Source organism: Lonchura striata, chromosome 9 (genome assembly GCF_046129695.1).
Source record: "Lonchura striata isolate bLonStr1 chromosome 9, bLonStr1.mat, whole genome shotgun sequence".
NCBI classification, from domain to species: domain Eukaryota; kingdom Metazoa; phylum Chordata; class Aves; order Passeriformes; family Estrildidae; genus Lonchura; species Lonchura striata.
Genome location: NC_134611.1, coordinates 2,668,649 through 2,693,620, shown reverse-complemented (window position 1 = coordinate 2,693,620; position 24,972 = coordinate 2,668,649). Strand labels below are relative to the sequence as shown.

The window sequence follows — 24,972 nt, the reverse complement described above, 5'->3', positions numbered from 1 at the left end:
TTTTTAATTGCTGCTTTGGAGGAATGAAGTAGTAGACTTCCTAAACAATTAATTTTGATGGTGTATTTTAGTATTGTGTGTTTAGTATGCTTTGTATTTGTCAAGGGAGTAGTTAATTGGTGCTGTGGAGAAGATGAGGTTTATGAGTAGCCGTGCATGTCCTTGTAATTACTTTTGGATTTCTAAAATTATTTCCCAGGTAAATCCAAAAGCCTATTCTGAGACAATGCTTTTGTCAACCTGCTATAATGTTAGTGCAAGCAAAAATCCTCCACAGTATTCTTGATGAGGGCTTTTTTTTTCTGCTCAGTGAAAGACATTAAACAAAGAATCTTCTCATTCTAATCTCATTTCAGGTATTTATCTGTCAGACTTGACATATATTGACTCTGCCTACCCCTCAACAGCAAGCATTCTGGAAAGTGAGCAAAGAACAAATTTAATGAACAACATTCTTCGAATTATCTCAGATTTGCAGCAGTCATGTGAATATGGTAAGCTAGTGTTTAAATATCACAATGTTAAAGAGAAGAACTTATAAGCTTTATTTTTTGTCTGCTGTGATGCAATTTAAGTAAGGTTGGACCTATGTGAATGTCACTAACACCCTCTCTCATCCTCTCAGCCCAAAAGTCTGGGTTTATTCTAGTAATTGTTGGTTAAGACAGAGCATCAGGGTGAGGAGACACAATAAAATTGCCTTTCTCTTACATCAGGCAAACTGCAATATATATTTTCTGATGATAAATGTGTGGTAGTACCTCATACTCAAGAGTAGTTTTACTGGTATTTATAAGCTTCTATCCCTGTGTTCATAATTTTATGACTGAATACTAAAAGTAGGATTTCTTTTGGAATAGTACTTTTACTGGAGATAATAAAATACACTCAGCTTGTCTTTTGGACATTTATAGTTTTGTCCATAGATCAGATGATGTATTTTTTTCTTCAAAGATGGTTTCCCTCACAGTCCTCTCTTCCCATTCTATTGAAGTCCTAATGCTGTGTTTGTGATGATGAAATGTGAATTATCACAGGACATTCAGCTTCCCTGAGAGCTCCGTGTAAAGAGAATGTGGGCTGTGAAGGAGTCCTCAGACTCCATGTTCCAGGCCTTTGGCTTGGCCAGGGATGTTGTCTTACTTTTCCCTTACATGTGCTCTGATAAGCAGCTCTGGGGTTTGTGTGTGGGGAGTGTCAGCTCAATGCATGAGAATTGCTATGAAATTCTAAAATTTCAGTATCGTTAGGGCCTGTAGTTTGTACCTGCATTTCACATAATAAGGCAAGAGATCTAAATCTGTTCAAATAGTTTCTGGGAAAAAAGCTTTGCTTACCAATGGGTGGCTCAGTGTCAATGAATGGTGTCTGTTTTCCAGATATTCCTATGTTGCCTCATGTCCAAAAATACCTAAACTCCGTTCAGTACATAGAAGAACTACAAAAGTTTGTAGAAGATGACAATTACAAGTAAGTACAAAATGCTATAAACTGACCATAACTTATTACAAAATTACTTGTATAACTCAAAGCCTGTCACTTGTGAGATTGCACTTGCATTGGGGAGTTGTATTATGTGGGTGTCCCGGCTTATGGCAGGGGCTTGGAACTAGATGAGATTTAGGGTTCCTTCAGACCCACACTATTCTGTGATTCTGTGATTATGCACCTCAGACACAGCAGCTGCAAGCAGCTGTGGTTCCAGCAGGATATTGTGCTCAAGGCACTTTGCCACACGCTGAATGTCAGAACTGCTTCCTTTTCTATGCCAGACTGCACCAAAGCCTTGCTTCACTTGGGTTTGGTCTGCTGAGAAGGACTTTCTGCACGTGGTTTACCTTTTAACACTGTTATGTCATTAAGAGGAATCCTGTGGTTGGACGTGGCTTAAGTCATTCTTCATCAGAACAAAACCATCTGTGCATCCAATCCCAGGTTTTTACTGAGGGTGACCTTACAGCTTTCACTTGCAGATAATGCTTCATTTTATACTTTCCTTTTTGATTTATTCTATTTTATTTTCCTCTTTGATAGGTTATAAAGTGTGAGTAAAACAGCACTTGATTTTTGAGGGGCAAGTTCCTGTTCATCTCTGCCTGTTCCTCGCAGCCTTCCACCCAAGATTTCTATCCTTAATTAAAAGATTATTACTGTAATAAGTGATTTGGCATCCAGCAAAACTGAGGGAGGGAAATCTCTGGCAAGAGACAGGAACTGAGGATAGGAAACACCCTAAGGCAAATCTGTTGCACATGAAGGAAGGTTTTGTTCATTGGCTGATGTGCTCGAGGAGGTTCCCCACCCAATCCCATCCTGCCCGCCCGGGAAGTTTGTCGCCTCAGAGGGCTTGAATTGGTTGCTTGTGCAGCTCCCTTGGAATGGCAGGAGGGGGATGCACACTTTAGGAGCAGCTGTGTTTGCCATTTAATAGCCCTGAGTTGGATTTACTGAAAGGCAGCAAATGGGGGGACCCTTCAGTTTATATCAGAGAACAGTTAACGAGGACTCAGACCCTTGGCTTCTCTTCTGAGGTTTGTAAGTTATTCTCTGCGTGTCCCTGTGGAAGCATCCAGCTTCACCTTTTTCCTGGGGTGTTCTACAGCCTGATTTGGAAAGTGTCACTTGTCTATCACTGAAGAGTAAAGCTCCGTGGTCAAACATTTGAAGGAAGGGGAAAAAAGCTAACCCAAACCCAAGCCTCTTACCTGCAGTGTCTATTTAGAACACTGTATTCATGAATTCCACTCTCCACCTTCCTTCACCTTCACTGGGTAGGACTGACTAGAAGTTGGAATTTGATTGATGAAGGAGCTGCAGTCTCTTTGTCCTGTACAATCCATGTTTTGGTAGCAGGGCAATGACTGGAGACAGTGGCACATAAATCAGAACCATGCCTGCAGTTCACAGCATCTGGTTTTGTACATCTTCAAACTGAATGTTTTTATGGTTGAGGAGTGTGTTTGAAGAATTGTTCTTACTTAAAGTCACTCTTCTACTTTTCATCCCCTAAGGTGCCCTATCAGCAAAAAGGTTGAAGTTAGAGAACAGTGACTGTGACTTGGATATATGGTTTTTCTTCCTAAAAGATTTTATTTGAAAAAAAAAATTAAATTATAAAATTGTAGTGAATCATTGCTATGCTGTCTGGAATGAGAGGGAGATGAGCTGTCAAACTTCAAACTTTTTCTCCCCAAAATTAAATAGATGCTTTTTCAGTGTTAGTAGTTTCAAAGATTTTAGTTCTGCAAACTATGTGGACAAGATACACTTCATCTTCCTGAAATTATCTGCCCCTATAGTCTGTCTTCTTTGTAGGCCTGCTGGAAATGGCATTAAAAAGTTACAGAAAAAGCTTGAATTATGGCTGAAATCAAGTTGATAATGTATTTTCCAAAACACAGAAGAGGATTTTGGGTTTTGGACCAGTAAAGACAAAAGGCTAGGTGCTCGGCACACTAGTGCACTTCATAAAAAAATTTAAAATATTAAGTGTTCCAAGAATAAATATTTTAGCCAAGGTGGGGGGAGAAGTTGTGTACTATTTTCAATTTTATTTTTCCCAGGTTTTATCTGGAGTAGCAGTTTCATGTGTGTACCAGACATCCCAGGGCATTGGTGGTCTGTGTGAACCAAAGCAATAGGCAGGAAAAATCAATTTTGGAAATAGTGTGTGCTAAAGATAACTCTGCACTGTTTGTATTACCTTCATAGTATTCCTTGCATTCACAGAATCAGGCAGCTTGCAATCATAAATTTAAAAAATTCTTCTTCATAAACTTATATTTTTATTTCCTGATAAGTAATTTTTAATGTTTCTTTAATGCAGACTTTCATTAAAGATAGAACCAGGGACCAGCACCCCCCACTCTGCTGCTTCCAGAGAAGATTTAGTAGGTAAATGCTTAATAAATGTGAGAAGACTTGAGGTTGTCATGTGCATTATTTTAGAATTGCAGACGTGGAAAATATTTGCCTGAGGCTATAAAGAAGTGTGAAGTTTAAACACTGCATGTTTGTAATAAAAAGTCTAAAGGTGATCTGTAAAGAAGGAATTGAGTCATTTTTTTTAGGTTCTTGTATGTATTGTGGCACTAAGTTATTAATGTCATTTGGGGTGAAAAGCTATTAAATATTCATTCTTTCTTGTGTCTAGACAGAAGAGCCTTCATCTAAACTTTTCATGGCATAATATGCTTCCAAAAATGAACATTCTTCTTGGTCAATGCCAAAAGTGGTTGAAGGCAGGAGTTTGAAAATGTAGAATCAGTGGAACATGCCCAGTGCTGGTAGAGTAAATGCAGCCACCTTTAGGACTTGCAAAATACTTCCACTGGATAATCTATTTGAACTAAGTGTGTTTGGTTTTAATCCTGTGCAAAAACCCTGAAGTGCAAGGGGTTTAATTATCAATAGATCAGTAAGTTCTTCTGCAGCTATCCCTTATAAAGGGAGTTTAGGAAATTTTGTGCAATTTTTCCATTATTTTCTAAGAAGTGACCCTGAGGGAATTCTGAAATTACTTGGGAGTAATGTCTTTTTTCTTCCCAGGCTCTGAAGTCGGAGCATCTCCACAAAGTGGACGGAAAAGTGTTGCAGCTGAAGGAGCCTTGCTACCACCAACACCCCCTTCACCTCGGAACCTGATACCCCATGGACATAGGAAATGCCACAGTCTGGGATACAAGTCAGCATTTTGCTTAACCTAAAAATCCTGAGCTTTTTTTTGAAGTGATGTATCATCTTTCAATACAAAAGCTTTGCTTGTAAAAAGTAGCATGACTTGTACACAGGACTTCACTCACAGAGCAATTTGTAGCCAGGGAGCAAGCTCAGAACTATAATGCTGATATCCCAACCAAAGAGATTAATCAAAACAGGAAGGCTGAAGTTGTGATAATAAGACTAGTCAGTGAGTTAACCAGAATGGCTCTTTCTGAATGACAAAACTATCACTGTTTAGTAACTCGATGCCACTGTAATTATTTCAAATTCAGAATTATATCACTGCTTTATTGGTATTTTTACTAGGAGACCTCCTTTATAGACTTTCTTTGTAGATTAGCTCTGTTTAGTAATGGCATCAGGCTTTTTCCATATAAATGTACTTCTAATAATATCTTGATCAATATCTCATAATTTCCCTTGTCATGTCTTCAAAATGCGAGATTGTAACTACTCAGTAATGAATAACTTCTATTATGTAAGTTCACCTTTAATGAGCTGGAATGCAATACTGCAGTTCAATTATAGAAGTGTTATAGAAGAGAAAAATACAGTTACAGAAGACAAAAATGGCATAAGATATTGAAAGCAATTGTTAATGTACTCCTAACTTCATTGTTGTTACATGACTCCTGTGCAGTTTTAAACCTGACAATTCCTAGCGATAATTTATTTGTGCACAATTGCTTATGATTTGGCCATGATTTAGTTGGGCTTCAGGAGCACAGTGCACACAGTCCTTCAGGATATTAAAGCAGCTCCTGAGACACACCAAAGGCGAGGTTGTAATGTTGTGTCCTCGTTGGTTTCTAGCTTCATACACAAAACGAACACGGCGGAATTTAAAAGCGCGACATTCCCCAATGCGGGACCACGGCACCTGCTGGATGACAGCGTCATGGAGCCCCACGTCCCATCCCGAGGGCAGGCTGAGAGCTCCACCCTGTCCAGTGGAATTTCAATAGGTAGGAGCTGCCAACACACCCATGCAGTGCCTGGGCTTTTAATAAAGGTTTTAGCACAATTAGATGGTGATTGAGCCTGCAGCAGTGCTGTTCAAAATTACTGCTTCTGTTGTAGTCCAAATGTGAAAAATGTAGGGGAAGGAGGGTGACTTCATTTACACACCATAAACTGAGAAATGGGGAAAAAAAAATTTTTTTGCTGTTTGGGTTTGGTTGTTTTTTTTTTCTTTATCTCTGTTAGTGATAACAGCTTCTAATATTCCTCTTCCTCCATGGAGGTGGAAGGAAGTATGGGACATAAAAATTTTCTATTATCTTTTTCCCCCCTAAATCGATTCAAGTTTAAAAAGTTTTATAGTGAGATTTCTATGTAAAATGCCATGTTGACTTAACAGTGTAAATTGCTGACAGTTTTAAGAGCATAATTTCTAAGTGTTTCTGACTTCAACAGAAGATAGAAGTCTAAATTTCAAATACCTCAAAATGTCAGAATATAGTAAATTTTGATAAATTATTTATCTTCATCTATTTAGGATGGTGGTTTTTTTGAGAAGTTGTGCTTCCTGAGTTTCCTCTGTCAGACTAGGTGCTCTTTTTTCCTGTTGCACATAGATCTTTTAGGTGGAGGGAGGACAGGACACAAGTGCCTCTCAAATCTACCTGTCTGCAGCTGGACAAATGTAACCTCTCACTGCAGTCCTTTCCTCAGAATTATTTGTTTGATAGAATTTAATGGTGTTCAATTTTTATGCATTTATGCCCTTTTCTCAGGGCAATGCTTTACAGATGTTTTCTACCTAAATACCTAAGAAATTCTCTGCAGTCAATCCTTTTTTTCCTGGGTAAATTATTTCTGTACTTCCATTAGAGCCTAACAGGGAAGGTTTGCCAGAGCTGATGGGCAGTTTCTCATAAGGTACATTGAGAACCACTCATCATTTTTGGAGAATATAGGATTTTCCTATTTTGTCCCTCTCAGAATTTTTCAATTCTGTTCTCTAGCTCAAGCATGACCTGACAAGCTGGAACAAAATTGCCACTTTAGAAGACTTGAATAAATGACTTGTAAAACAGCAACCTTGGGCATTTTATCCAAGATCAGCATTTGTTGTTAGAAATTCCCCTCTCCCATTCTCTTTCATCTCCAGGCTCCCCATACTCAGTTTTATCACTGTTTTGACAGTCCAGCAGTGGTGTTTTTTTAGCTGCTTCTTGACGATGAAAATTTCAATGACACAAAAGGTTGATAGAGGTGCTAGAAATACGTATGGAAGAAGAGGGTAGGTTCTGGAGGTTTGCAGTATCTATTACTTCAGAATTCTTGGAAATGTAAGTTGTCTGGCATTCTGTGCTGCTGCCTCAGCAGGATTTAAGGAAGTTGATTGAAGCTGCTGAGTTCCTCCATCATGTTTGAAGTAGTCTGTTTGCTTAGGACTTGGAATTAGTACAGTCAGTGCAGCAGAGAGGAGGTTTATGGTATTCTACAACACAGCTTCAAAAGACGGTCAGGAAAATGTCTCCTGAATGTGTGTACTGAAAGGAGTGTTATTCCTCACTTTGCCCATAAATGTGGATTTAAACCTGTTGCTCTAGAAACAGGACTACCTTTTTTACATATAAGCCTATATAGGACTTAACTTTTCGGGTAAATGATCCTTCTTCAAAACATGGACAGAGTTTCTGCTATGTCAGCACCTTGAATGTGCCTTTAAAGACAACTGTAACGCTGCTTTAAATCACTCCTGTGTTTTGAGGGCTCGGAGGTGTTTAGACCTTTCCAGTCCTTTCATATTGGAGGATCTGATAGGATCTGCCTCTGTTAAATATTAAAAAACCACCAGTGTAACAACACTGTTCACAGGAATCCATCAGCAAGTCTATAACCTAAAGCATACATTGAAGTGATGATGGACATTTTGGTTATGCCATGCTGGGAAAGGCTGACAGTCCATTCTAGGAATGGTGCAGAGCATGTACATCCATGTCATTAACCTTTCACAGATGAAGAATATACTAACTGGTCGGTTTTTATTGCAATGAATGATTCCTAAAGCAGCAGCAATGCAGAAAGTGAGGTAGGTATGGGGTTTGCTCAAAACAGGCTGATCTGTGATGTGACAGCCAAGGTCAGAGACCTTTATCAGATTATTTTCTTAATTTCAACGATGGGAGGCTGAGTGTGTACATTCAACTCATTCTGAAAACAAACAAGCTCAAAAATATTAAAGATACAGTCTCTTTTATATTGATTTCTTGTGCTTGGGTCAAAATAGTTCTTGTTCCTAGCACTGTGGGATGGTTCCATAGACGAGGGTCATGTGTTATGCTAGAATCAGGGAGCTGTACCTCTGCTTCTGTTGCTGTCCTCTTATATTATAAATAGGTGCTTGTTATCTGGACAGAAGATTTTAAAAAGTGAGAAGTCTTTTTCCAGCAGTGCCAGGGCTATTCTAATAAGAAGGAAGAAGCACTTGTCCAGTTCCCGCAGTGTCAGATGGGAAATGTTCTCTTGAATTCAGGAGTGTAACAAGAAGAAATAGTCTCTTTAAAGTTTTAGATATTTATAAAGTAGATGGCTACATTTGAGCTAGTTACAATTGGAACTCTTTATAATCCATAGAGAATTGAAATCCTCAAGGATATGATTCATCTCATTCTTAGGTAGGTGGCTAAAAAGAGGTTATATGGCTCGAGTCCTTAAAACCCCACTTTATTTCTATTGATTGCAGACACTTTGAGAGACAGCACAAGCAAATACAGACAGATGAATAGTGCTGAAAATGTCTGTTTTGTGCAGACAGTCCAGAATATTTGCTTTCAGTAAATTGGGACAGATGCTTTTACTTTGCAGTGGAAGTTCATTGAGAACCCCCACTCACTGCTATCAGCCAGGCCTAAAGCTACAACGTGGTTTTGTTCTTGGAGGGCTGTGTTTGGATGAGGTCACTGTTTTGGTGAGGTCACTGTGTACACTCTGCCCTGCTGAGGTGTGAGCATTGCTCTTGGCTGGGTTCAAGGAACCACCTGCACATTCATACCACCTGTTCTCTTGCCTGTATTTGCCTCCTGTCACCTCCTCACCTAAAAGTAGGGTCAATTAAGATGATTTTACTAGATCCTGGTTCCACTCAGAAATAGCATGAAACTTCCTTTAATTCATAAGATATTTATCCAAAGAATATATGGTTCTCTATTCATTCCCAATTTTCTTACATTTTCAAAGTATTTATTGCTTAAGTGTCCTTAAGTATCTTTGCAGGATTGTTCAGCTTGTTTCATTGATGTTCTCAGAAGCTTTGGATTTCCACCAATGTGGTTCTGCTGCGTTACTGAATTTCTTAAGCTGGGTTTGTTTACAATGGCAAATTGTTCAGCTAATTCTTCAGAAGTAAAGGGACAGCGTAAAATATGCCCCTCTTTTCATATATTACTTCTATGTGGCTTTTTTCATCTTAGAGCATCTAACCTAGAGGTTGCAAAGTAATTTTGCTGAAAGTTATTCCTTGAGAGTGCTGTCTCATATATTATCGCTTCAAAACAGATGTCAAGGTATGAACACAGGAACACTGCTGAAACTGAGATTGCAACTTGAGGTGCTTAAAAATTCAAAGGAAACAATTATGGTTTGTGGCAGTGTTGGATTCAAATTCTTTTTAAGCTATTTTTTTTTCCACTTATTTTTCCTGATCTACAATGATATGGATGAAAGCTCTGGAAAAACTAGAACTCTTGAACGTTTGCCTTTGTTTGTTTGTTTGTTGCAATCACTGGAGAACAGCTTCAGCCTTTGTTCTAATGCAGTTGGAGGAATTAATGCTGCAGTCAAAGAAAGGTATTCTAAATCAGTGTGAATTAATATAAGAAAGTGCCTTTGTAAGAACAGTACATTTCCAAACCTAAACTGGCATGAAATACATATGAGAAATCAACATTTTAATGAATTCCTCTATTAAGTCACCACTCGAAGTTATTGAATTCTACAAGGGATTATATTTCTCTTTAAATAAATGAAGTATAGGTGTAGGTATACAGTGTATACATTCACTTTCAGAGGTCTTGGCAGCCTGTAGAGTAGGGAAGACCTTTACACAGCCAGTGTTTGTTTGATTCTTTAACCTGTACTGTGCTGTTCAGGTGTGTAAGACTGAGTCATGAGATCAGATTTCAGGTACGGTTTCAGGCAGAAAAAGTATGTCAGGTTTATTTATATATTTCCTTTTTATGAGTTATATGGATGTCTGACTCTTGCCTTAAATGTGGATACCTGGTTTTGCTATTGTGAGCCACTACTACTTTAGTGATAAACTAAATTAAAAAAACTGTATAATATTAGAGGTTAAAAATGCACGTGTAGGTGCCTGGATTTGAGAGGAGAAGATACAGTCTAGCACTCCAGTTCTGCCCCAATCTTTCTTGGTACTGTTTGGTCCAAGGCTCACTCTCTGGATGTCTTTACATCAATGTAGTTATGCAAACCCCCTGTTTCTGCCCCATCTTTATCCATTTGGTTATTTGCTTTTGCTGATTTTTCACAATGAAACTCTGTGATGGTGTTTCTATCCATTCTCTGGCATGATATTGCTCGAGTCCTCTGCCAGAGTCCCTGCCATCTGTATTTGGTTAACGGGGAAACCAGAGTTGAGCTGCTTAAACTGAACTTAAATAGTCATGAACTATATATGAGGATTTGCTAGATTTGTTATAGTCATGAACTACGTATGAGGAGTTCACAGTGTGGTTGTGAACTCACCAACGCAGAGCAGAGCTTTCAGGGCATGGAGCCCATCTCTGTGGTGTTGTCTGGCTGGGCTGTGCTGCAGCCATTGATGTTCAGGCTTCTTGACCAGTTTTTTGTGTTTTCATGGGAGAATTTCGAGCTCGGTCAGGTCCATCACCAGCTCTGGAAACACAGTGTAACCGGAGCCAAGAGAGTGTCGATGACAGATTTGGGAAGGGGAAAGAATTTTTAGTCTGAAGACTTTTTAAACTCTTTGGAGTTGGTTTGTTTATGTTAACACCTGTTTAACTTTGGGGACTAACTTCTGGATAAAGAAAGCCTGTGTTAAGTGTTCAGTATCCCCAGACTTGGGGCAGTGAGTGGGTGCCATGACCAGGGGTGTGGATATGGGATAGCACAGGCATTCCCTGTCCCATAACTGGGAACCTCATGCTGTTTGTGTGGCTGGAGCACAGACGTCTCACAGACATCCATCTGCCTGTGCACATCTGCAGATGTGAGCAGAAAATTCACATCTGAACAGAGCTGCAGTGCCGGGGTTCTGCAGACAATCCTGAGCCTCCTCAGATAATCATCGGCGCAGTTAGCAAAAAAATCCATCTTGCCAAATGCTGTTATTCCTAAAATAGGAAAAAACCTTCCTAAAGATTTTCATTTATTTCAGTCCTGCATCAGAAGTTTATTAGCAATGAAGAAAACTAGGAAGATAATGTTTTAAGTGGCTTCTTATATAAAGCCAAAATTTGTTTAGAACATCAACTAACAGAAAGGGCTTATACTACCTAGAATTTGTTATTAAGTTTAACCTGAAGAACTTGCTTGAGGTTGTTGGAAAAACTCAAATATTGAGTACATACTTGAGAAGAATTTAAGAAGGTGATATATTTTTAGAGTACTGAATGAATGAAATATTTCCAGTTGAGGTGACACTCAAATAGTACACTTAATGTTTAAACAGAACTTGGCTAGACATCTAACTTATATTAAGTTAAAAACAGTCCCTTTTACCTCTGTTTTGTTTTGGAAGGAAAGATGTCAGTTATTTTGTTTTGCTTTTCAGGAAAGGGGTGGTTTTTAGTATCAGAACTTGTGTCTTGCAAAGTATCTCCTAGAGGGTTTTAGAATCTAAAAAATCCCATTGGAGATGTTTTTATGTGGATGTTAGAGGAATAGTCAAACACTAAAATTCAACCTTTTCCAGATTTTTGTTACAATTTTTACAACCCCTTTAGGGATCAATGTAAATGTTAAATCAATTGCTATGATGTTTTGTCCAATTTTTCTACAAATTGATGATCCTTTTAAGTGTAATTGGTAATTTCTGTATAGATTTAACTTTTTAAGTGAAACTTTTGGTTTACAAAGCCCCCAAATTCCTGTAGGTTTTCTTACTGTACTGATACTGTACCAAGGATTGCCACTTTGTGATAGGTGACATTTTAGCTCTTGATCTAGATTGCTTTGCATTTTTACAAAGCAACACTAGCTTTTAAACCTTTCTGTAGTGTACTTAGCACAGCAGTTGAATATAACTTTATTAGCCAAACTGATACAATTGCCATCAAAATGTCATTTCCATTTCAGATAGAATTTTAATGTTATCAGCCTACTTTAAATACAAACAGTAACTTAATAACTGTCTTATTAGGGCGTTTTAATTGTGTGTATCTATCAAGTGGGCCTAAATTAAGAAGAGCTCTATATATATTAATATATATGCTAATAAAAAGCTAAATCTAAGAACTACTAAGAAAATAAGTAAGAAAATAAATAAGATTCTAAGTATCCCTAATGCTTTCAGTGCTGGCTGAATAACTTGACAGAACTTGTTGCACCATTTTGCAGAACAGATTGCTCCAAGTAACCACAAAAAAAGCTTCAATTATATGCAAGGAAAACTATTTTCATGTTGGGGTTGAACTCTACCATCCTAATTGTCATTCCAGCTGCTAAAAGGATTTCAACACCTTAAGGTCTTCCTGTAAGAGATTCTACAGAAACAGCCTTCTTCAAAGACAGCTGGGAGATCTAACCCAAGATGTCTGCTTAAAGTTGTCTCTGAATTGTTACATCTGATTCTGTCTCCTCATCCCCAAACCGTGTGAAGAGACTTCATGTCTTGCCTTACAGAGAATGCAGCTGTGGTTTCATTAGGATGGAGTAAATCACTGAGCTTTTCACTGTGATGTGGATTGTAGAATTTGCTGAAAGTACTGAGTGACAGTTGTTTCTTCCAGGAAATGGTAAAGACTCTGCAAAGATTCCTACTGCAAGAGCAGGCTCCACCTGGATAGGTTACTCCACTGGTTACTCCTGTTTCTTCCGGGGTAGTAAATGATTTACCTGGTAGTCTTTCTGTGTAGAAGTGCCTGGCATAACATGGAGCTCAGCCCACACATTCTCTTTGCCATGTTGCAGGTCAGGTGTAAATTGTGCCGAGCAGAACTCCTGATTATTTTTATGGCCACTTCTTTGCTCACCTGCCCTGTGGCACCTGAATGTTTGCTGATAGATTCAGTCTGAGAGGGTCACTTGAAGTGCAAGCTCTTACTCAGGCGCAGTAACTGGGTCTCTTTGGTCACTTGTCCCCACAGCTCAGAGGAAATGTAAGTCACAGGAGGAGAAACTGTGCTACTCAGCTGTGCACATAGCTACCTGCTGCTGTAACCCTCCCAGCAGCTGGATGCTTAAGGATCAATGACCTGCAAATCGAAGCACTAAAAATTTAAAGGCACTTCTACTTACTAGGAAGTAACACAAGTTACCTGTTGAGTATTTTACCTCCCTGCTTGCAGCCCTTTATGCCTCCACTGCAACATCACTTCTGTATCTCTACACAAACAGCTCTTACTGTAGTGTTGGTGTGAACCAGGTTAGGACTTGCCTTTAGGAAAAAATCAGAATAAGCTGAGACCAAATTATTTAGTATCCCACAGAGATCATGTTAATATGTGGATGTTGAGCTAATGTTTGCAGAAGAGGCATCTCAGTTGAATTGGCTGGCAGATAAAGGCTTGTATTTTCTCTTAAATTTTGCACAGAGGGAACTTCAGCCCATGCTGAGATTTTCATGGCTCTTGGCTGGAATTACCCCTGCTGTGTGTAAATCTTTATTGCCTCCATCTTTACTCTGTGTTTACTCAGTGAATATCCAGACCTACTTTGTACACATGATTTTTCAGGGCACTGCTTTTCCCTGCTGATTTTCTGTGTAAAATTACAGGGAACTGGTTCCCATTTTCAGCTGCTGTTTCTCTGAGGGAACTCTTGAGTAAGGAGCATTGATCCAAATTTTTTGCTTGTTTTCTAGTTTGTTTCAAAATAATTGTATTCTTTTCTTGCTTCCCTTTAATATATGGGTGTTCAGGCAGCAGAGCAAACAAGGTGGCAAGTTAGTGTGCCAAAAAGTGGCTTCAAGCACTGCCTGACATTGAATTGCACTGATATTTAGGCTTTGGGATTATCTGGAGCTAAAAATGTTGGTTTGAAGTGAGAACAAGGACAATTGCTCATGTGGGCAGCTAGGCTGGTGTGAAAGGTGCATAGCAGTAAGGCAACAGTTTGGAATTGTGTACAGAAGCTACTGATTTCTGTTAACAGCATCCCTACTGATAATTATTGACTTATTTTTTACATTACGGCTAACCCCCATCTTGTACCTATATTTAAATACTCATTTTCAGACTGATGGGATTTACTGGAATTGTAAAGTTACTGTCTTATTTATGGGACTGCCTTGAGTGGATGCATCAGATTTTTGGGTTTTGGGATTTTCCTCTATATTCAGTGTTTAAAATGAATTGTTTCTGGATTAGTTCACAAGGCACAGAAGGAAATAATACTGTTGTGATGTGATAGAGTAAGTGGAAGATAGCTTTAATAATTGTTTAAGGCTTCTCATATAATGTATTGGAGATTTAGCAATGAATTTGCACCTCTGTGTCATGACTGTGTGTGACTTGATAAGAAATTTTTTAAATAAGTGGCCTGTTTTTTTAAATGCAGACAAATCTGGTTTTAGGATGTTCTTTATATTTTGAAAATAAGATTCCCATTTATTAGTGCTCCTTTTCTTCAACTTCTTAATGTGGAACTAAACCCTGTCCCTTCAATCTCCATCTCAGTTTATATGAAATTCCTGAAGCAAATCACAAAGTGTTTTCTGTTTGTAGTATTTTACTGAAGTATTTTTTTTACATTTCATCTTAAAAATTCTGATATTCAGAATCTCAACTATTCTGATTTGTTAGATACAATTGACAGAGGTGGTTTGTAGATGAAGAAATAATGTATCTTCTGTTATATTTCTCTAGGTAGCAGTGATGGTTCTGAACTCAGTGAAGAGACCTCCTGGCCAGCTTTTGAAAGGTAAGAAAAGCCTGTGTTTCTCTACTCACATTGTTAATTAGTCTCTCACTCAGTCCTGAAAATGGTGCTTTTTTTCACTAGAGATCTTCTGTCTGTAAGAACACTAAAAAGCTGTAGTAATTTCACTGGATCTGTTAAAACAGCACAGAAACACCTTCTGCTCACTAATGGTTAATAGGGCTTTTATCTATTGGGTGTTTACTCAGTGCACACATCATTGAAGGAGCTCAGCCAGAGAACCATTAGACCCCAAAGGTTTTGTATATGTGGATATCACATGTGCTGTTTGTGTCTAATTTTCATTTTCACTTTCCCTGAGACACTTCATCTGTTCATAGTCCCTTTACTCTCTTGTCATTGGCATTGTCACCTTTTTTGTCTCTCTCATCCTCTTTTCCTTTCACTGTTATACAACAATGCCCCTTGCTAATGTCTGACTTTCTGGTCCAGAATTAACAAGTTGTTCCTTTTCCAGCACCTGTGAGTGTTCAGGTAGCATTCTCATGTTGTGTTTGAGAATGTGGAAAAAGACACACAGCTGCAGTTGAACACAGGAAGAGGTGCAATATTCACCTTCCCACAGCTGAGTAAGATGCACAATACAGTGCATTGCTTGCTTCTATAACACAGTTTCAGGTAATCCATCAGCTTCAGAGTTGCCATGGATGACTTTTGGTACTATTTTTACATTTTTCATAGGAGTCTTTTTCAAAAAACTTCATCTTTTTAGTTGGGAGCTGTTACCACAAACATATTCTGATTGAACTCATTGAAGCAGTTAAAGTTCTTTGCTCATTTTGGAAGAACTCCTTGAAAATCTCTCCGTGCCTACGGTGAACTCCTGGATGCCTCATGCCTTAAACATGAATACATACATGAGGAAAGGCCCTTAACAATTTAATCAGGTAACATTCCACATGAGCAGAGAACACAAATGGGGTCAGAAAGGCAATCTCTTAACTTGCAGGCTGCATCACAAAGCACATACAACAGTCAAAAGATTTTCTTTCTTTCCCTTTCCTGCTGCCTCATGGAACTGTGTATTGGTATCAAGGTGTTTCTCAAAGATAAAAAAAGTCATTAAGTTAGAAGAAATGGTGAGTTGAGTGTTTTTACCAAGAGCAGAATAAGAAACTTTAAAATTTAGGTTTAAACTTATGGTAACGCTTTTCAGAATTGTTGTGTGGACTCCTGAGACAAAGCAGGGGCTTTTCATCCCTCTGCTAATGAGAGCTGGCAGCCAGCCACAGGCTCCCCCAGTTAAGATGTTTGCTCCATGTCAAACAGAAGATGCCTCCTTCAAATTCCACTTGCCTTCTGCACTTGCCTTTCTCCTGAGAGCTTTTGGGAACCTTGTTGCAGGTTTCATGTGTTTCAGGGTGAGTTCTCTTGCCTGCTTCCAGGGAGAGGGATAGGGTTCCTTACAGACATTCCCATCACCATGTGTGAGTTTCCTAGAGATCTGCAGCAACCTTGAGTCTCTTGGTTTATAAGATGAGGCATGTTTTAAAATTTGATAGGTAATACACTGACATGCAAGTGTCAAAATTTAAGATAACTAGAGAAGGTCTGTCTCTTATTTTGGTCTGTACAGTGAAGCACAGTGGTTTCCTTTCTCTGTAAAGGTTTTTTAAGTGAGGGAGAGGCAATAGTTGGCTGGAATTACCAACTCTGGCAAAACTGGGATACATACATTGTTATTGACTGTTTTCTGTGCCGTGCAAGTAGGAGTTCAGTATTTCTCTGTGTTTTAGGAACATCTTTGGGTAGGAAGGCTTAAATCTGCATCATATGCCTTAAGAGGTAGAAAACAATTTCCCCACACACAAATTCCTCAAGTAACAAAAGGAAATGTAAAATGTATTCTTGTTTTTCCTGGCTTTTCTGCTTGTAGCTAGGGAATGCAGAAGGGGTGAGAACTAGAGCCACTGATTGTTTTTAAGTGCAACAGAATCTTAGTTTGAAACTTGAGAAAGAGTTTTCAGCATTGCAGTGCCCCTTCAGGCCAATCAAAATTACTGGAAGGACTAAAATTCCAAGTCCTTACACTTAAATTTAGTTAAGGGCAGTATATTAGGTGACACTTCAGTCTCACTGGTTGTTATCCTGAGTGTCTCTGAATAGATTTCCCTGAAATAGCAGGATTCCAAGAGTGGTAGCCTCCTTGTTATGCAAAAAAACCCCCTAAAAAAACCAAACCCAAGCTTAAAGGTAAGAAGAAAATATACTTAATTTGCATGCCATATGTATACAAAAATAAACAGCTCATTTTACTTTATTATTCTGTATTGTTTTATTTGCCAAAATCTTGAGTATGCTCTGAAAAATAATTAATAAGTTCAAAAATATCTGTTATGTTGAGAAAAAAAATGATGGCAAATTGTGGAACAGGTTGTGTTGTGGATGGTGATTCATTAATATCTTTTTGATAATAAGGCTTGTACTTAACTGGCTGCTCCCATAGAATTGTTGATCTTCAGTCATTCAACAGAATACAAGCCAGAAAAATGGATAAAAAAAACAGGACATGAGGACAAAGTGCCTGAACAATGCTTGTGTTGACTTAAATGGAATTCAGTTGATTAAGGGGATCTGATTCAGAAAAACAAGGTTCAGTGAAGCAAAGCAGTGTTCAAAAGGCACAAAAGATCTGGGGCACAGTTCCTGAATAGGGATAACAGTGTGGATCAGGTAAATGATTTTAAAGTGTGGAGCTTACACATAAAGTGTACAGCATAGATGAACTGGAAAATTGAAATATTGCTGAGTTGATTTTCATGTTATTTAGCACAACAGGATTTTAAACAGTGTCACGTGTATTTTGACAGAGCTTGTCGTTCCTGGCAGCCAACAGCTTCTGTTGTCATACTCATAGAAGTTGAAACCATTTTTGTAGTAATATCTAAAGTCAGATTTCAAAATAAGTTTTATCAGTATGGTTTCTTTACATTTATTTAGTCTAAGCTAAATGCAGACTTTGCTCTAAAAATGTGTTAATTATCAGTGCCAGTAAAACACTTCAGTATTGTGAGTTCTGACAAAGAGAGCATCTGATGAAATGAAAAACCATATTATTTACTTCTGCATGCCTTTTTCTAAATAAAATTATTAGCTTTTTCTTACATGGAAGAAGTGGCTTTGTGATATGCACACAAATAAAGTTCTGTGCTGTTGTAGCAGTGGTGCTGTTTGTGTGAATGACAGTATATGTAATGCATACAATTTATAATGGAATCCAACAGGAACAGGTTGTACCATTCTCTCGGTCCGGGGACAAGAGTGTCACGAAATGGCCATCGAGGCCACATGAAGGCCAGCAGGTACAATCCCACTGCACACAGAGGTGTCAAACCTTCCCTCTGCTGTTGGTGATTTGGTTTGGTTTAATAATTAAGTGGGTGTTTTCTGATGTTACCTTTCTAACTTATGTGTCAAAATAAAGGTAGAGACCTTTTTCTTCAGACTTAATACTTTTCCCTTCAATGACTTACTCTATATCAGCATATGGATTGTTTATTCCAGTCTGCAAATCCAAATTCTGAACCATTGGATCTTTCTATCAAGGCTTAAAGATGTTTTGCCAGAGTAGCTTTTGAACTGCCTGCTGCTGTGGAGCAGTGCTAGTAGTTCTCGTGTGGAAACAAAACTGCTCCTGGTGCTAATGGATGGCATTCCAGATGTTTTCTTTGCTGGCAGTTCTGTACTGCATTTTTTTGCTCTTCTTCACTGAAATTAGAGAGATGCCTAAAATAAGTGACACATTCAAATTGCCCCCAATTTAAAATGCATAATATTTGCAAGCTGACAGAGTAAACTAACTGATTATTCTGATTCCTTATGGATACAGATTCTGTCTCACTGTAGTTGGGAAAGAAATTGCCATTAACTGTGAAACCTTTGTCATGTTAAGAAGCAAGCATTGTCTCACTGAATGAAACCCATGTTCACATCTGTCAGTGTCCAAAATTGTCTCCATATCATCATCCTCAGTAGGTGCTGCAATGAAAGTGTTTGTCACATTTCCATTTTACTTTGGACATATAATGGCTCAAACAACAAATCCTGGTTTCCTTCACAATGATTTTTGGGTGCTGTTCAATCTCTTGGCTTTTCCAGAAAGCTGCTTGGTTCAGCACTTTAGTTACATACTCTGATTGACAGTTACTGAAATGATTCCTGGTGTAACTTTTCTCTGATTGGAAATGTTTTTGAAGCCAGTCAGCTTTGGAATTTTAATCAAGCTCAGTTTTCTTTCCTCAGTGCTGTACCTGGCCTTTGTTTCAGTCTGTTGCTCTCCGATCCTTCGCAGGGCAGATGATCAGTAGAGCACCAGTTGCATTAAAACACCTTAAAGCTGTGGTTTGGGTTCCTACTCTTTATTCCTGCTCCCGCCCACTCTCCTTGCTTTCAGATATTTTAAGGATTGTGCATGTTTGAGCTGTGCTTTGTTTTTGATGTGCTAATGGTTCTGGTGTTTCTAACCAAAAAATAGTCAAATCTTTCCTGTGAGGGCTGAAGGAGAGGTTTAACATGTACAGCAACTGTACCAATGTACTTCAAATGTTTACTTTTTAAAATTAATTTTTCTTGTCTTTCAGTCGTGTTTTGAGTTTTAATTTTTTAATTAAGGGTTACCTGCTTGGCTAATTAATTTTTCTGATCACTTTTGCTTGCGAGTGTTAATTCCACAACAGCAATTCCCTGTAACAGCCAAAGTTTTTTTCCACAATGAAGTCAAATAAATAGAAAGTTGACATTTTCAAATTACAATAAAGGTATTTGCATTAGTTTTTGGTAGTGGTTGGAAAATTACTTTAGGAAAAATATTTTTTCACACAACTCTTCACATGCTCCTTTCAGCTCCCTAGAATCTGAAGATTTGGCTGTTCATTTGTATCCAGGAGCAGTTACTATTCAAGGTGTTCTCAGGAGGAAGACTTTGTTGAAAGAAGGCAAAAAACCTACAGTAAGATTTTTTTTTTTTAATAAATTAATTTTCTCACCTTCTTCCTTTGCCCAGTTACGAACACATTAAAATGGCCATTGGGCAACTAGTTCAAGTGTCTGAGATCTCCTCTGCCTTTCTGATTATGATTTAGGGTCATTGACAGAGTTTTGATTCTTCTGTATGGTGCATTTATTCAGTTTGTAAGGCTATACACATAATCTAGGGAGTAGAAGAGAAGAGGATGCTACATAAAATTTTCTACAATTACTGATGACTTTAAAATTGAGAGAATCATATTTTGTCTTCCTTAACAGTAGGTAAATCCCAACAATCTATCAATAGATGATAACCCTTAGCATTTGCATTACAAATACATTATAATAAATGATAAATCAAAATACATATTCAGAACAATGGGAGATACCTTATACCTAAGATGGAAAAGGAAATGGACAGATGTACTCTGACTCCACAAAGTGTTCTGTAGGGATTGCAGGGAGTATAGAGCAAGATGCAGAACATTTTTTCTGAGATTAGAAAGGAAAGGCACATGTTCTTTCTGCTTTCTGGAGTTTTCATGCATTTGTAGGCCTGCATGAATAACAAACAGCAGCTTTGGAAATATGGCTGATGCTTGGCTGGACAGTCAGCACGTTCATGTTCTTGCAGGATGGTGCCTCCTCTTGCACACCTCAGTGTTATGAAGCATTTCACTTATCCATTGCACTTTGGGGTTTGTTTGTTCATTTGCTTGTTTTCTCTCCAGGTAGCATCTTGGACGAAATACTGGGTAGCACTGTGTGGAACCCAACTCTTCTACTACGCTGCAAAATCCCTGAAGGCTACAGAGAGAAAACATGTATGTAAACCAGGCATATTCCAGTATCACCTGCCAAAACTAAAATGTGATTTCCTGATGTAAACACTAAGAGTAGTTCATGCCTTGCCTGATTTCTAGTTAGCACTATCCTGTCTCCCAGTCAGTCAGTCACCTCATATGGATATACTCCAGGGAAATATCATTTACATTTGTATGCTACTCCAAGAACATCTGCTTTGCATCTGCCATGTGTCTCTGACTTTGCTGGTCTTTTAGGAAAGGAACTGTGTCATTGGTCTGTCCATTTTCAAAGCTCCATCTTTGGATGATTTGAGTCTTGCAGCAGTTTGTCGTGGTTTGAAATCCAAACCAGCACTGATGAGGAAAAATTGAGCAATCATAAGATACAGCAATTAAACATGTACTAATTTCATCTGTGTGGTAAAATTGGACCATCTGATTTTTCTGTATAGTCCTGTAAGCCATTAACTGCAGTGGAGTACCAAACACTTCATTTGCTCAGCAGAGAGCTGCGATGTCAGATGATGCTGGGGTTCCTTTTATTTGCTGCAACTTGATCTGAGAGAAGCAAAAAATGCTTTACTTATGTGGGGAAGGAGCAAGAGGATTTTCTGTACGAATGTTAAGATGTGCATTGTTCCTGCTTGATGTCCCTAGTTAATTGTAATGATTCTCATAAAAAACAGGCTAAAATTTTAGATACTTGAATCTGAGTTCATTCACTACTCAGAATCATTACTTGGTTGCCTTGGTAGGTGTTTCAGGTTAATTTATGACAACTGTCACTGTAGAGCACTTGCTTTGCATAGAATTTATGGAATTTTGCAGACTGAGTTCTGCTTTTGGAATCCTTGTAAAGGGGAATTTGGTACAAAATGCTGTTTTCTTATCCTAACATTTTTATGTGCAGAGGTTGGAGATTTGAAGCTTAACATTTCTGGTTCGCAGGCTCCTGGGTATTTGAAGTTGCTCTGTGGAAAGTTTGTGTATAAAGTTCTCTTAATCTAAGAGATTATTTCCCATTTTTTGTGGGAGGTTTGTTAGGAAACAGTATTCTAATACTAATTACTTTCAGAACTATTTATGTGGTTTCTTGGCCATCCACCCCTACTAGCTTTGCTTAGGTAAGATTGAAACTGATCCTACTTAATTTGTCTAGCCCAGGCTGAAGGGTAATTAGCCAATCCTTCTGTCTTCTGGGTGTCTTGGGAGAAGTGTGTGTGTGTTTGGATGCATTTGTTTCTGGCTTCAGTGAAAAGTTTAGGGAAGGATTCCACCTCATTAAAAGGAAAGAGCAGACTTGTAAGCTATTATGACTAGAAATGCAAAGTATTAAAAAAAAAAAAAAGAAAGAACCAGGAAAGAACTTGTGCTGGCATTATGTCACTCACAGCTAGTTGCCTGTTTTTTCTGGAAACATTGAGAAATGGAAAAGAAATTTTTGTGTTAATGTCAGACTTTGTGTTCATGTTACTGCTGTGATTCCTTGAGGCTTTGTGCCAAAATTGCATTTTGGTTTTTTTTTAGGAATAGAATGTGTATTTGTAAGTCTTCCTGGTTCACTATTCTTTAAAAATTATGGAGGACTTTACCAGACTTGTATCTATTCATTCAGAAGCTTTTCACTCTTCTGTGTTAGCATTTTTAAGTAATTTAAATAGCATGCAGGTTCAAGAATTTGAAAAAAAATTGCTTAGCAAGGAATTATATTGATTGGAAATTAAGTGCATTGAATTCACATTGATTACACATTTCCTTCAGAGTAACAATTTCAATAAGTTAAATTGTCTTGCCCTTTCTTTAGCAAAAGTAAATGAAGGAAAGAGGTAAATAGTCTGGTACCTGATCCTTCTGAGTCTCTGTTCCTGTAAAAGCCTTTACTTTGCCTGGAAATACAGTCACATCCATTTACAATGCTATTTCAAAGATTATTTTCTAACCCTATTGAATTGACTTTTGATATTCCCCAAGTTGCTGATATGCTGTGACACCTACAACATCTAAACTGCTGATGAACAGAGGCTTAAGAAGCCAAAATCTGTCTCACATGCTTGTGTGCTCATGTTTCTTTGTCCAAGGAAGTTCCAGGAAACCACTGAGGAAGTTTGCAGAGAGGTGAGGAGGTGTTGGTGTCCAGGGGGCTTGCAGGATTTCCCATCAGGAGCCTACAGCCTCATGGCTTTCAGATACTGAGAGGAGTTTGAGCAAGGCAATTCCCAGGAAAAGGAGGAAGAGAAGTGACAGTTAAAAGCAGTGGCTGCTGAAGAACATTAATTTCTTTTTAATAGTTGGCTCTATGCAGTTGGGCTGAACTGTCCAGCACAGCCTTGGATTTGGCTGTACACAGCCAAGATAGAAGAACTTTCAGCTTTTTAGGGCAGCAGACAGGCTCTGTTCTGTTTGTGGATGCCAAGCCTGTTGTTGAGTTCAGTCTCTGATTTGGTTTCCCAGGTGCAGTTGAGGTTTGTCTATTGTAATAGCCATTTACTACAGTTTGAGTTGTCTTTTATTTAAAAAATAAAATCATTTGCAGTGAGTAGCCACAGCAAACCTCTGCTTCAGAGGTTGTTATAACACAGAGTATGACCTTTGTGTTGAAGTTAGGGTGGAAAACCTGGTAGCTGCTGTACAGATAGAGGGATTGGTAATGGATTCCAGTTTATGAAACAGGCTAATAATAGGTTGTCAGTAACTTGTTCAGCTGCTCTCCCTATGTTGTACTTTGAGCCTGGCTATTGATGGCTTAGGTTTCCATCCATTTCACTACAGAGTTATTGTACAGAGCCTCAGCTTTGGTTCTGGAGTCTGTGGAGATGACTTGTCAAGGGTCGTGCTTCTGTTCACGTTTGGTTGCATTTTCAGGAAAAGTTAATCAGGAGAGAATGAACTGCAGATGGTCAATCATCCCTAGATAGCTAGAGCATGAGTAAATGCTCCAAATACTGTCCAGTGATATTCCCAAAGGGGTTCACTCTGCAAAATGAAGAGATCCAAGGCTAGATTTAGGCTTTGGGGTTTTTGACTTCCCAGGCAAAAAGGATGATGCCATCTACTTTGAAGCAGGTTTCTTTTTCAAAGATTGATACATTGGAGATTTACCTCAGCAAAATATTCCAAGCATCTTCTGGAGCCATTTAAACATCTGTCTTTTCTGCTTCCTTTCTCAAGCCCTCTGTGACATGGAAAGGAACGCTGGCAACAAAAAACTCTGTCTGCTATATAAAGTTTCCTGGCTGGAGCTCTCATGGTAAACGTGTCTTGATTACAGGCATGCTTTTGACCATTCTGCTGCTGCAATTGCTCCAGGCAGCTTGGAATGCCTCGACACTCAAAGCTCTTCCAGGCTTATAATAGCCTGCCTCTTTGGAAAATTACCTCATCAGAATCCCAGAGTAATTTCAGCAAAAGGGGCAAGAAATCTCCTCCCTTTTAGACACAGACAAGCCAGCTCTTCTCCTGGCTGTGATCAAACACCAAGAAGTGCATCCAGTATTGTGTGCTGCATCTCCTAAGAGTAACAGCATAAAATCAGCACTGAGTTTAAATAGTGAACAGGCTTCAGTTATTACTACAATAATGGAGAATTGCCTATAAATAAGCATGTGAACTTGAGAGCCCAGAAATGTAGTACAGCACAATCTGAGAGGAATGTGTGGACAATGGTTTCATCTCTTATGTTGAAATGGAACTCACAGAGAAGCCTCTGTGAAAAACTGCAGCACTTGTGCACATTCAGAAAAAAGCAACCAAAAGAATAGCCACTTGAACTTAAATTTAAAATAAGCACTTTGAAAAATGTGAATACACCTGTGAAATAACTGTTTATAGTGATTGGACTGAGACCCTTGCCAATTTCTTTGACAACATAGTGTGCATGAGAGATTTTTCTGTGTTTGTAGGTACTTGAAAAGCAACAGACTTTTTATGCTTCATGCTTGAGCACAAACCTGGTTAATTCTAAGCCTTCCATTGCATGCTATAATCAAAATTAGATTGATTTATTTGTAGGGTAGAAAACTTGGTATTTGTGGCTCAGGCACTTTCTCTGAAATACCCCGATGAAAAATGCTGTCATTCTGGGAAAGATGTTCAGCCACTGAGAAGATTCTTTGAATATTATAAATATGTAGAAGCTCAACAGGAGATGTGGAGGGGGAGATTTGTAGGTGCCAAAATGTTGGAGTGAAAAGTCTGTTCACATATTAATTTAGAGTTTTTGATTCAAAGATTTACTTGTAAAAGCCTTTGAGCTCAGAACAACAACAACAGCAAACATCAATTATGTGAAACCTAGTGCCAGAGCTGTGCAATTTTCCATGTGTATAATAGGAGTCATTCCAGTGGCCTGTATTACAAAAAGCAAATAGGAACCAGGAACATTAAATTACAA

General features: G+C 38.5%; 1 protein-coding gene across 5 annotated transcripts in view; it reads left to right on the top strand.

Annotated features, from left to right (window-relative positions):
* Window positions 1-24,972, top strand: part of RALGPS2 (Ral GEF with PH domain and SH3 binding motif 2) — a 113,852-nt gene that overhangs the window by 76,925 nt on the left and 11,955 nt on the right. For 4 of the 5 annotated variants that reach the window (XM_021545911.2, XM_021545912.2, XM_021545913.3 and 1 more), the window contains exons 9-17: window positions 357-494; window positions 1,380-1,470; window positions 3,827-3,894; window positions 4,549-4,684; window positions 5,536-5,687; window positions 14,739-14,793; window positions 18,036-18,113; window positions 19,654-19,759; window positions 20,508-20,600. In XM_021545911.2, the coding sequence (XP_021401586.1) occupies window positions 357-494; window positions 1,380-1,470; window positions 3,827-3,894; window positions 4,549-4,684; window positions 5,536-5,687; window positions 14,739-14,793; window positions 18,036-18,113; window positions 19,654-19,759; window positions 20,508-20,600 (917 nt within the window). The remainder of the gene's footprint in view (window positions 1-356; window positions 495-1,379; window positions 1,471-3,826; window positions 3,895-4,548; window positions 4,685-5,535; window positions 5,688-14,738; window positions 14,794-18,035; window positions 18,114-19,653; window positions 19,760-20,507; window positions 20,601-24,972) is intronic. The other variant, XM_077785288.1, reaches the window with a different exon arrangement.